The following is a 13,862-nucleotide window of genomic DNA, read 5'->3' as shown; positions in this document are numbered from 1 at the left end:
GTGCATCAGTTCAGTCCCTCTTACGTTTTTTGGACGGAGAAAATACCGCAGCATGCTGCAGTTTTCTCTCCACTTGCCGGAATGCCGGATCCGGCATTAATTTACATTGAAGTGTATTAGGCATTAAGTGTTCCGGCAAAGCAGAACACTTAAAGCAAAAGAATAATACAGGATCCATTTTTCCAGATGACACCAGAGAGACGGATCCGGTATTCCAATGCATTTGTCAGACGGATCCACATCCGGATCAGTCTGACAAATGCCATCAGTTTGCCTGCCGGAATCCTTTGCCACAAGTGTGAAAGTACCCTAAACTGAAAAAAAAATTTTTTAAAAAAATAAAATAAAATGAACGATCGTACACTTCACTTAAAAAAAAAATCAACCCTAGAAGACTGAAAACTAGAACCTGACTGGTTGCCATGGGCAACATTTTTCCTTAAGGGTATGGAACCCATGAGTCGGAATAACCTCTGCTGAAATTACCGCAAAATCTGCATGTGCTACATACGGATTAGTCGCAGATTTTGCTGCCTGGCAGAGGGTGAAATCTGCAGTAAAATTCCACAGCGTAAAAGGACATGCTACAGATGTAAAATCCGCACCGCAGGTCAGTTCTGCTGCGGACATCACGTGGATTGTTTACACAGTGTGTGGGTGAGATTTCGGAAAATGATATCCATTCCACAGCAAATCAGCCTTGTGTGGGCTTACCCCCAAGATTAATGCCCAGCCAAGTAAAGCACTCTTATTAAAACACATGGAGGGCGCACTACTGAATTACTGAGCAGCAGAAAGTCAAAAACAAAAGGAGAGATTGCCTAAAAATATTTGCAAGCGAGACATGGCATCAGTAAAGCTAAACCCACCTGGCTTGAGATGTCCATTGCGGCAAGGTAGGTTAGTACTGTCACTACACATCTCCATTTGCTTGTTCTGACCTTGCATATCTGCTTGCAGCGTTGCTATGCAAACAGAGGAAAAGGGTAGAAATAAAATAAAAACAAAAAGATGGACAAAAACAAAACTACCGCCACTGTGATGTCAAACTGAGTACACATTTTACCGCAAACAGAGGGAGAAGCTGTGCTTTGTGGTTTTCCTACTAATTAAAAGAGGATTTGGGAGCATTCCTCACAAGTTTGTTATATTCCCCATCAGAAGACCGTTCTTCAGCACCTTTTCTTAAAACGCTGCATTGTGCTGTTCCTTTGTTATTCCTATTAGAAATGGATGAATAAACTGATGACTGGGTGTTATTATACCCTCTGAAAGGGCCAGTCTAGGATGGTCAGCAGCGACTGGACAGTGCCAGAGTGCGCAGGGACAAAGCCGCAACTGGTAACACCATGTTGTCAATTTATTCCTACGAGAAGTGTAGGAATGACAAAGGAACGGCACAATGACGAATGACTAGAAAAGATGCTCCAGAATGGTTATATTACATGATGAACAAGTATTTAGTGAAATGGAGACATTGCCCCTCTAAAGAGGATGAACGTGGTTAAATTAGAACTGCGCTAGACGTAGATTCGCCTTTCACATTCACTGCGCAGGAGCAGGTGTATTAGGCCTGTTTCCCTCGAGTATATTCAGTCTCCCGTCAGGGAGCTGTAATCCCTGGACCGAACACTGCTCCTCTGTAGTGAACACGCAGCATGATAATGATTAACAATACAGCAGGAACACGCAGCGACGACAGTTCAGTAGACCTGTGACAGGAATTATTATGCTGCGAGTTCACTTCAGAGGAGCAATGTACAGTCCGGGAAATACAGCCGCCACATGAGGCGCGCTGAATGCGCTGGTGTGAAATTGGCCTCATGGCATTAATCCCCATGAATGGTTCTCCGCAAGATCAGTGCTCCCACCAAATTTAGGTCAAGGCTTCACAGAGATTTTAGGTGCCATACAGATAGCAGAGCTCATGGGTGTCACAGGAAATTGCATATGTACATGCTACGTGATAAACCCAACAGCACTCCCAAGGGCAAAAATAACGTGTAGGTGCATGCCTTGCAGGGGGGCTTCGTCCAGCTCAGTACAATCCAAAAGCCAATAATGTAGGGAACACTCGGCAGTAATGTGTGGGCAGGTGCCACATTTGGCTATAATAGCCTTTTACAGGAGAATGAGAAAAGCTATTAAAGTATAACTGTCGTATTTTTTTTTGGAGTACTGGATTGTGGTGATTAATATCACCTTGGTGGCCCTATTTCAACTTTTCACTGTGTATTCAAGTACCCCTTAATTCCACATTTATGTCCCCTGTACTGCCTATTTTTACCGGTGCTTAAAATAGGGTTGCTACTTGCTAGGCATGGTCCGTCTATCTGTTGAAGGACGCAGAAGCAGGCTGCGTGCAAGGTCACATTACTGACAACCAGGGACTGTAAGTAAATGATTAAAGCCAGGTCCTCCCCAGCAGCTGATAACAGTGCCTGGGCTGTGTGCACTTCTCCCTGTCCCTGCGCTTGGCAGACGCTCCCTCACTCAGCAGAGCTGGAGAATGCAGAGTTGGAGCAGGGAAGGGAGATCTGCCATCTGCTCAGTGTATAAATGAAAGCAACATGTGGTAAGAGGACCCCTTTGTGCTGCAGGAGATTAACCCTTTAGGGGGGAGGGCTCTGGTTACTGACACTTTTGGGGGGCTATTGTTACTGGCTAGTGAGGGCAGGCGGGATTAGCCTCAGAGTGAGGGCAGTGGTGGCCATCTTAACTGAATAGTGAAATTGCAGTTTTATGCAGACTGGTTGCTAAGGGCTGAATCTTATTAAATATGGGGTAAGTCAGTCTAATAGTAACTGATTCTGGAATATCATGTTATTAGTAACTACACATATAAAAATTTAAATTAGGGTCTAAATGTGACAGTTATCCTTTAATGCTGAAATATCGCTTCAGGAATAAAGGAAGACCTCCTATCATGGTGCTACAGAGTACTGCCTGCATTACTGGCTCATAAACCCAACATTGCATGGATTTCTTCACAGGTTCATCAAACAGCAGGTACACAATAGCCAGCAATAGTACCAATGCACAAAGTGAATGAGGAGCCATGACCATAGAGAACAGTGTGTATCCAGTAAGCGGACCATAGATGGGGCATCCTGCCTGAATATGATCCATTATGACAGTATCTGCAGGGACGGCTGTAAACACACTTCATCATCATTGCTGCACAACACAAAACTGTCTCCTACGACAGATATTGATAATCAGAAAATATAATGCACTGAAAATGTCGCGTCTATACAGAGCTTTACACAAGACCATGCTGATGAATTAGGGAGGTGTGATGGGAATACAACCATACGAAATAAATGGAACGAGACAGTTCTATAGGTTTTCGAATTAGGGCTTGCTCACATCTGCGCTGGAGGCTCCGCTTCATGCCTACATCACAGATTCCATCCAAAACTGTGGAGAAAAAAGTCTTGCATGCAGAACCCATTTCTCAGCTTAAAAAAAATAAAATAAAGCAGACTTCAGAACGGAATCTGAACGGACCATTATAGTCATCGGGTCAGTTACAGTATGTGCCGAATGCGGCACCTCTGTTATTTCCATCATTCTGCTCCTGTAACAGACAGAATAATGGAAATCAATAACAGTGGTGTGAACTGAGTCTTAGATCGATAACAGCACACTCCATTGCTTGTAGCCGTAGGAAAATGCTTGGGTGCAGCTCTGTAATGCAATTATAGCTCGTAGCGAACGGTTACAATGAAACATTGAAACACACACAGGTACATAAAAAACACAAATGTGTAACGCAATGAAGTAATTAGACACACGGCACATGCAAAGCTCGCAGACATGTTAGCAGCATGGAGAAAAGGGATGAAAATAATTAAACCAGGAAGGTGGAGGCAATCCTTTACCCTCTCCTTTTTATAGTTACAGTTATCTCTTCACTTGGTCTTTATAGCCTAAAATGGACCAAATGACCACCACCAAGTGAGCGTGTGAATACGGACCAAGTGAGCGTGTGAATACGGACCAAGTGAGCGTGTGAATACGGACCAAGTGAGCGTGTGAATACGGACCAAGTGAGCGTGTGAATACATTTCTAGGTAAATCAGATAGTCAGATCGGATCATTGCTAGTTAAATAGTATTCCTATTAATATCTGATTATTGGAATATTTAAAACTATCCTAGGTTATTTAGAGGCATGCCAGCATACCAGGCAGTAAAGGGATATTATCTTATATATACAAAATGATTAACTGTAAAACACAAAGTGGAGTGTACATTCTTAAAGGGAACCTGTCATCAACGGTATGCTGCCCATACTAACAGCAGAATAAAGTAGAGACAGGAGAGTTGATTTCAAGGGTCTGTCATTTTGAAAGTTAAAACTAAGTGTTTGCCGGGAACCAACATCACAATCATTGCAGTCTGGGCCTGGAAAAGAGTCCCGGCCACCTGAGAAGAGTCACGGTTATTCATGAATTCCTGCTCTCCTGCCCACCTGCTGATGACTGGTCTTCTACCTAGTTTTCTCCCTTTCTCTCTAGGAGAGAACTGCCAATCCTCAGCAGATGGGCGAGAGTGCAGGAGATTATAAATAACCATGACTCTTCTCAGGGAGATTTGACTCTTTCCAAGGCCTGGGCTGCAATGATTATGATGCTGGTTCTTGGCAACCACTTACTTTTAGCTCATGTGTAACACACCACTGAAATCAGCATTTCTGTCACTATTTTATGCTGCCCTCAGTGAGGTAAGCATAAAGTTGATGACAGGTTCCCTTTAAAAGTGGTGTATTTATTCAGTTGGGATTTCTTACAGAAATGTTAAATTTTTCCGCCACTGATTTAACTGGTGGGGAAAACACAACAGCAATATCGAGCTTTGCAATCTTTACTCAATTTCCTAAAATAGCTTACCCAGCATTGTCTTTCAGGGCTCATTCACATGATTGTATCTATGTGTCCACATCTGTTCAGCAATTTTGCAGAAAAAAAGCAGAGCCATTCACTTCAATGGGGCCGCAAAAGATGCAGACAGCACATGGTGTGTGGTCTGCATCCGTACTTCCGTTTTGCAGTCCCGCAAAAAAGATAGAGTATGTCTTATTCCTGTCCGCAATTGCTGACAAGTATAGGCATTTCAGTCATAGGTGTGTGACACCAAAATGCGAAACGCACACAGCCGGTATAAGTGTTTTGCAGATCTTCAAAACACATAGTTGTCCAAACGAGCCCTTGTGTTTCATTTTATCACAAGCAGTAGGACTGGGTTTTGTGCATGACTATTGTCGTACCCAGGTTTATCCATGGCAGCGACCAGTGCACAACAGATTTCATCAGTATTTCTTTTGGCACCAGCTGGAATACTGGATAAATGTAGGTGTATAGAGAGCAGGTGGTTTAAATAGGTGTGAATGTCATGCGATTACTCAGTAATGTGTGGCACTTTACTTCTTGCTTATGCGTTTCTTGCACGGACAGTAGTGCAGGAACAAGACGCTCACACTAAGACCATCATCGCTGTCCTGAGTGCTAGGATCATAGCGTCTTAAAAATGTATGTACAATACAAAGTAATTGAATGGAATATAAAAAGAATCCATTTGCATACTCCAGAAAAAAAAAAAAAGTGCACTTTTAGGGCATGCTGTGGGTTTTCAAATCGGTGATAGGTTCTGTATATGGTGTATTTCCTGCAAATTTGGGGATTTAACTTCTATTCTAGACCTATAACAACGTGTATAAACCCATCCATGAATATGTAAAAGTATATCTACCCATAATAGACACTCTTACATTCACTACACACAGCAGAAGAGCTTCATTTTATAAGCCATGTATAAGTGGGAAGGTATAGTACAGACACTGATTTGGGACCCCCTTCCTTTTACAAGAATTAGCACTTTAAGGGTCCATTCACACGTCCGTTTTTTCTTTCCTGATCTGTTCCGTTTTATGCGGAACAGATCTGGACCAGTTCTGTACCTATTCATTTTCAATGGGTCCTGGAAAAAAAAAAAAAATCGGACAGCACAATGTGTGCTGTCAGTTTCCGTTGTTCCGTTCCGCATGTCCGAAAAAATATAAAACTTGTCCTATTCTTTTCCGCAAAAATCGGAAGACATTCGTATGTCATTACGTATGTCATCCGTTTTATGCGGATTCCGTTCCTGGAAATTAAATGGCACCTGAGGCAACACATAACTAGACTTTTATTCACTTTTTTTTTTTTTTTTTTTTTTTTCAAAGAAATCCAAACAACTTTATTTGCTTATTGAAATTTATACATGTTTCCGTTTTTTGCGGATCCGCAAAAAACGGATGACATACGGAAACATTTTCAGAAACAATGGATCCGCAAAAAACGGACCGAAAATCGGGATATAGAAAAATACTGACGTGTGAATGTAGCCTAAATCTGTATCACCCACCTCCCTTTACCCAACCTATGTGTGCCTGCAGATGGGCTTGGTCAGTTACTTCCATCAGTTATTCTGGAGGCAAAATTCAGGTGCAGGTCAAAAACACAGGACAGGTGCAGATCTCATCTCTGTGGAGGCTTCACTACTGGTTTTGTCTCACAATCACCGATGGAAATAACTGATCAAATAACTGACGTGTGAACTCCGCACAGCAGGTCAATTTCCGCATTTAAGAAAAAAGGAAAAGGATACAACGTATGGCAACGTGGAAAATACGGGTTACAAATAGTCAGCTTCTGAATGGAAATTAACATAACCCAGCTAAATAAGTATTATACTCATCGGTAATGCAGTTTCCTGGAGGTCTCCATGACACCACACCCTGAGACTGACTTCCTCTGACAGGACAGGAAAAAACACAGAGGTTTAAATCCCACACCTTCCCCTCCACCACCAGTGTATTTTCAATGAACCAGGATAAAGGGTTAATAAGTAACTTAGATTTAAGAAACAAAATATAATCAAATCTATATATTAAAATAAAGGCGCGGGAAGTATGTGGTGTCATGGAGACTTCTAGGAAACCGGATTACCGGTGAGTGTAATACTAATTTCCCTAGTCGTCTCGATGACACCACATCCTGAGAAAAACCAAAGAATAGATTAGGGGGGACAACAGCACAAAGGACTTTTTGTCCAAAGGCCAAAGAAAATGTCTAGCTCTAGCTTGTAATGCTTGCTGAAGGTGTGTATCCTTTTCCAGGGTGCCGCCCTACAAATCTGTTGTAGAGAGGCTGACGATCTCTCTGCCCAAGAGGCAGCAATGCCCCTTGTAGTGTGCTCTAAGTGAAGAAGGGGCTTCCTTCCCTTCCAAATTATAGGCTTCTGAAATAGCCGTTCTTATCCAGCAGGAAATAGAACTTTTCGCGGCTCTTTTACCTTTATTTGGTCCGCAAAATTGAACAAAAAGGTTGTCAATTCTCCAATCCTTTGTCGCTTCTATATACCTTTGTACTGCTCTTTTGACGTCCAAGGTATGAAAAATGGCCTCGATCATTTTTGTGGTTGGCACAAAACGAGGGTACTACTATATCCTGCGATCTATGCAAAGTAGAAACCCCTTTTGGCAAAAAACTGGGATCCAGCTTAAACACTAACTTGTCCTGAAAAATATTAAGGAAAGGATCCTGAATGTACAAGGCCTGGAGTTCACAGACTCTTCCTGCTGATCTTATAGCTACCAGAAAAATGGTATTTAAGGTGAGCCATTTTATGGATATAGATTATAATGGTTCAAAGGTGCCTGAAGTTAACCCTGAAAATACTGTTAAGGTTCCAAGGGGCTACCATATTTCAGATTGTTGGTCTAAGCCTGTCTGCTGCTTTCAGGAATCTGGCTATCCAGGGAAACTGTGCCAAACTAGTATTATATAAAGCCCCCAATGCTGAGACCTGAACCCTAAGGGTATTAGGAGAAAGCCCCAGGTCTAATCCATCCTGAATAATATCTAGGATCGCCGATATATTGGGACTAAACTGATCGAACAAATTCCCACACCAAGAGGCGAATTTCCTCCAGACTTTAAAATATGCCTTATTTGTATTCTGTTTCCTGCTAAGGAGTAAGACACTTTATTAGATAATCCTAATTTTAAAAGAGGATGGATTCTTCAGAATCCAGGCCGACATTTTTAGGATATTTAAAATTTAGGTGGAGAATGGGGCCCTGATATAACAGATCCGATCCCAGAGGTAGTAGGAGGGGGGGCTTCTATGCTGAGCGACTTTAGCAGTGCAAACCAGCTCTACTTGGGCCAGAAGGGCGCTATCAACATTTTTCCTTTAGAAATTTCTGAAGGATCTTGGGAATTCGAGGAATGGGCAGGAATGCGTAAACTAGGCGAGATGTCCAGTCCTGATTGAAGGCTTCCACCGCAGTTGGGAGATCTCTTGGGCTAAGGGAGAAAAATACTTTTCCGGGAGGCGAAAAGATCTATTGATGGTTTGCCCCACTTTCCTATTATCAATTGAAATGCTTCTCTGCATAATGTCCATTCCCCCGGGTCCAGAACATGACGGCTCAAGTAATCTGCTTTTATATTTAAAGATCCCTTTAGGTGAACTGCTGAAATCGAGATTATATTTAGTGCTGTCCCCAAAAAATATTTTGGTTGCTAGACTTTGAAGTGGATGGTGTCTCGTCCCTCCCTGGTGCTGAATGAAGGATACTGCTGTTGAATTGTCCGAATAAATTATAACATGACGGTCTTTTGATAAATACACTGCTCAAAAAAATAAAGGGAACACAAAAATAACACATCCTAGATCTGAATTAAATATTCTTCTGAAATACTTTGTTCTTTACATAGTTGAATGTGCTGACAACAAAATCACACAAAAATAAAAAAATGGAAATCAAATTTTTCAATCCATGGAGGTCTGGATTTGGAGTCGCACTCAAAATTAAAGTGGAAAAACACACTACAGGCTGATCCAACTTTGATGTAATGTCCTTAAAACAAGTCAAAATGAGGCTCAGTAGTGTGTGTGGCCTCCAGGTGCCTGTATGACCTCCCTACAATGCCTGTGCATGCTCCTGATGAGGTGGCGGACGGTCTCCTGAGGGATCTCCTCCCAGACCTGGACTAAAGCATCTGCCAACTCCTGGACAGTCTGTGGTGCAACGTGACGTTGGTGGATAGAGCGAGACATGATGTCCCAGATGTGCTCAATTAGATTCAAGTCTGGGGAACGGGCGGGCCAGTCCATAGCATCAATGCCTTCGTCTTGCAGGAACTGCTAACACACTTCGGCCACATGAGGTCTAGCATTGTCTTGCATTAGGGGGAACCCAGGGCCAACCGCATCAGCATATGGTCTCATAAGGGGTCTGAGGATCTCATCTCGGTACCTAATGGCAGTCAGGCTACCTCTGGCGAGCACATGGAGGGCTGTGCGGCCCTCCAAAGAAATGCCACCCCACACCATTACTGACCCAATGCCAAACCGGTCATGCTGGAGGATGTTGCAGGCAGCAGAACGTTCTCCACGGCGTCTCAAGACTGTCACATCTGTCACATGTGCTCAGTGTGAACCTGCTTTCATCTGTGAAGAGCACAGGGCACCAGTGGCGAATTTGCCAATCTTGGGGTTCTCTGGCAAATGCCAAACGTCCTGCACGGTGTTGGGCTGTAAGCACAACCCCCACCTGTGGACGTCGGGCCCTCATATCACCCTCATGGAGTCTGTTTCTGACCGTTTGAGCAGACACATGCACATTTGTGGCCTGCTGGAGGTCATTTTGCAGGGCTCTGGCAGTGCTCCTCCTGTTCCTCCTTGCACAAAGGTGGAGGTAGCGGTCCTGCTGCTGGGTTGTTGCCCTCCTACGGCCTCCTCCACCTCTCCTGATGTACTGGCCTGTCTCCTGGTAGCGCCTCCATGCTCTGGACACTACGCTGACAGACACAGCAAACCTTCTTGCCACAGCTCGCATTGATGTGTGGGTTGTAGACTCCGTCTCATGCTACCACTAGAGTGAAAGGACCGCCAGCATTCAAAAGGTGACCAAAACATCAGCCAGGAAGCATAGGAACTGAGAAGTGGTCTGTGGTCACCACCTGCAGAATCACTCCTTTATTGGGGGTGTCTTGCTAATTGCCTATAATTTCCACCTGTTGTCTATCCCATTTGCACAACAGCATGTGAAATTGATTGTCACTCAGTGTTGCTTCCTAAGTGGACAGTTTGATTTCACAGAAGTGTGATTAACTTGGAGTTACATTGTGTTGTTTAAGTGTCCCCTTTATTTTTTTGAGCAGTGTATGATGTTTTCTTCAGAGTATCCCAAATTGCTTGTAGTTCTCCGAAGTTTGAGGATTGTTGTTTTATAAGGAATGGCCATCTGCCCTGGTAGGATTCCTGCTGCACTACAACGCCCCAACCTTGAAGACTGGCGTCCGTTGTGATTACGAGGGGACGTTCCTGACTCCAGTATACTCACTTCTTTAGGTTATTGTCTATGAGCCACCATTTTAGGGAGCTTTTTACATTTTCATCTAGAAAAATCTGTTAGTCTAGGGTCACCTGTTCCACCTGGATAGAATGAGTTTCTGAAGGGGTCTTAAATGGAATTGAGCCCAAGCGACTGCTGGGACACATGCTGAGAAACCTCCTAGAATCTTCATTGTTGTCCTGATGGGAGAACTTAAAAAGAGGAGATTCTACTCTCTGGTTTTGCAATTTCCCTATTTAGAGATATGGAAGGAACGAATCCAAAGATATCCCTAGAAACGTTTTCCGGGTGCTTGGGGAAAGGTCAGATTTTTCCCAATCGATGATCCACCCTAACTTTTGAAAGTGGTTTAGAACTTTTTGTAAAATGGATTTCTAGTAGACTTTTGCTGTCCGCTATCACTAGAAAATCGTCCAGATATGGGATGACACTGATTGCTTTTTGCCTTAAAGCTGCTACCACCTCCGCCATGATCTTGGCGCTGAGGAAATTCCAAAAGGGAGACATACAAATTGATAATGTTGAATGTGACCCCTCGACTTGACTGCAAATCTTAGGAATTTCCTCGATGTTGTGTGTATCGGGATATAAGCATCCCTCAAATCAATGGAGGCCATTACCGCTCTCCTTTTCATTAATTTTACTGCTGTTCTTAAAGTTCCCATCTTGAACTTCTGACATGTAACATGTTTGTTCAAGTGTTTTAGATTTATTATAATACTGGACTTTCCGCTTGTTTTTTTAAAATTAAGAATAGGTGGGAGTAGTGGCCCTCTCCTAATTTTAGTAAATCTTCTATGAATATCTTTAAGGTACCTTGTTGAGAGAGAAGAGTGGTAATAAACTTTTCTGGAGGGGAAGATTCTAACTCTATACGGTAACCCTCTCATGATATTTAGGATCCACGAATTTGATGTTATCTGCTCCCAAGTGCTTAAAAAGGAGCAGAGTCTTCTCCCTACTTGTATGGCGTCATTGTTTTGGATTAGAGGAGGAGGTTTCCCCTCTGTTAGGGTTGAAAAGGAAATTTCTTCCCTTACCCACTTTTGCATAACTCCACCTCTTTATTTTTCCCTTAGCTTTGCTTCGATTGGTATTGACGGCCATGAAAATTCAGTCTTTTTGATTTCTCTCTCTCTTCTGGAAAGCCTTTCTTTCTATCATGGCGTTTTCTAAGATTTTGTCTAGATCTGGTCCAAAAACGTATTGGCCGTGAAAGGGGAAGGAAATGAGCTTGTTTTTGGATGTAATATCCCCTGCCCATGCTTTGAGCCATAGCACCCGTCTGGTTGTGTTGGATGAAACTGCAGTGCGTGCTGAAAGCTTTACAGATTTAGCCGCAGCATCCGCTGAGAAACTAGTTGCCATTTCTAGCAACGGAATGCTCTCCAGAATCTGATCTCTCAGCGTTTTATTGATTAGATGAATCTCAAATTGCTCTAGCCACAAATTAAGGGTTCTAGCTACACAAGTAGAAACCACCCCTGGCTTAAGAATGGCTGCCATAGCCTCCCAGGGTTTTCCTTAGTAGGCCCTCTGCTTTCCCATCCATGGGGTCTTTAAAGGGAACCTGTCACCGGGATTTTGTGTATAGAGCTGAGGACATGGTCTTCTAGATGGCCGCTAGCACATCCGCAATACCCAGTCCCCATAGCTCTGTGTGCTTTTATTGTGTCAAAAAGACGATTTGATACATATGCAAATGAACCAGAGATGAGTCAGAGCTTGAAAATATGACTCTTCTCTGGTCACACAAGTAAGATATGACTCTTGTATGTTAATTTGCATATGTCTCACATCGGTTTTTTTACACAATAAAAGCACCCAGAGCTATGGGGACTGGGTATTGCGGATGTGCTAGCGGCCATCTAGCAACCCATGTCCTCAGTTCTATACACAAAATCCTGGTGACAGGTTCCCTTTAAGCTGCGCTGAATCTTCAAATGGCAGGGCGGTATGTTTTGCTACATTAGCCACAGGTGCATCCACTCTGGGAATGGATTCCCAACCGGCGCAATCTTCCTCATTAAAAAAGGATAGCGCCTCCTGATACCCCTAGGAATGAAAGATCCTTTATCTGGCTTCTCCCATTCTGACTTGATTATAGATACACAGAATGTGTCGGCAGATAAGAACCATTTGGCCCATCTAGTCTGCCCAATATACTGAATACTATGAATAGCCCCTGGCCGTATCTTATATGAAGGATAGCCTTATGCCTATCCCATGCATGCTTAAACTCCTTCACTGCATTTGCAGCTACCACTTCTGCAGGAAGGCTATTCCATGCATCCACTACTCTCTCAGTAAAGTAATACTTCCCGATATTACTTTTAAACCTTTGCCCCTCTAATTTAAAACTATGTCCTCTTGTAGCAGTTTTTCTTCTTTTAAATATTCTCTCCTCTTTTACCTTGTTGATTCCCTTTATGTATTTAAAAGTTTCTATCATATCCCCTCTGTCTCGTCTTTCTTCCAAGCTATACATGTTAAGGTCCTTTAATCTTTCCTGGTAAGTTTTATCCTGCGATCCATGTACTAGTTTAGTAGCTCTTCTCTGAACTCTCTCCAAAGTATCAATATCCTTCTGGAGATATGGAATCCAGTACTGAGCACAATACTCCAAATGAGGTCTCACTAGTGCTCTGTAGAGCGGCATGAGCACCTCCCTCTTTCTACTGGTAATGCCTCTCCCTATACACCCAAGCATTCTGCTAGCATTTCCTGCTGCTCTATGACATTGTCTGCCTACCTTTAAGTCTTCTGAAATTATGACCCCTAAATCCCTTTCCTCAGATACCGAGGTTAGGACTGTATCACTGATTTTATATTCTGCTCTTGGGTTTTTACGCCCCAAGTGCATTATCTTGCACTTTTCAACATTAAATTTTAGTTGCCAGATTTTTGACCATTCCTCTAGTTTTCCTAAATCATTTTCAATTTGGTGTATCCCTCCAGGAACATCAGTTACAAATCTTTATGTCATCAGCAAAAAGACACACCTTACCATCGAGGCCTTCTGCAATTTCACGGACCTCTGAATATTATCTGGCACTGGGAATACAGACTTCCTTTTTCCCCCCAGCCCCCCTAATATCTCTTCCTGTACTGACTTAGGCTTCTTAAGCACCTCCAACTATATTGTGGCTCTAATTGCTTTTATAAGCTCACTGTCATCTAGATTATATAAGAAACGTTTAGATTCATTATCTTCATCAGAAGATGCATATGTTTTTCCATATGTTTCAAAGTCCGAGCCTTCCAAAACGTCCGAATCAGAGTTAGACACCGGATTGCGAATATCGCAGATGATTTGAGGAGGGTTTTAAGGGGGTGCTGGATCCCTGGAAGCGAATGCGGACTAGACTTCTCTAACTAATGTCCTGATATCTTCCAGGAAACTCGAGGATTCAGATTTTACCACCTTAGAAGTACATTCTGTATATAAGGGT

The 13,862-nt window shown here is 42.9% G+C and overlaps 1 protein-coding gene across 1 annotated transcript in view; it reads right to left on the bottom strand.

Moving 5' to 3' along the window:
- Nucleotides 1-13,862, bottom strand: part of SPAST (spastin) — a 106,535-nt gene that overhangs the window by 46,696 nt on the left and 45,977 nt on the right. Inside the window, exon 4 of the mRNA XM_040429454.1 lies at nt 870-965. Within this exon, the coding sequence (XP_040285388.1) occupies nt 870-965 (96 nt within the window). The remainder of the gene's footprint in view (nt 1-869; nt 966-13,862) is intronic.

Source organism: Bufo bufo, chromosome 4, assembly GCF_905171765.1.
Source record: "Bufo bufo chromosome 4, aBufBuf1.1, whole genome shotgun sequence".
NCBI classification, from domain to species: domain Eukaryota; kingdom Metazoa; phylum Chordata; class Amphibia; order Anura; family Bufonidae; genus Bufo; species Bufo bufo.
Note: the sequence above shows the minus strand (reverse complement) of the source record. Positions and strands in the feature narration are given on the sequence as shown.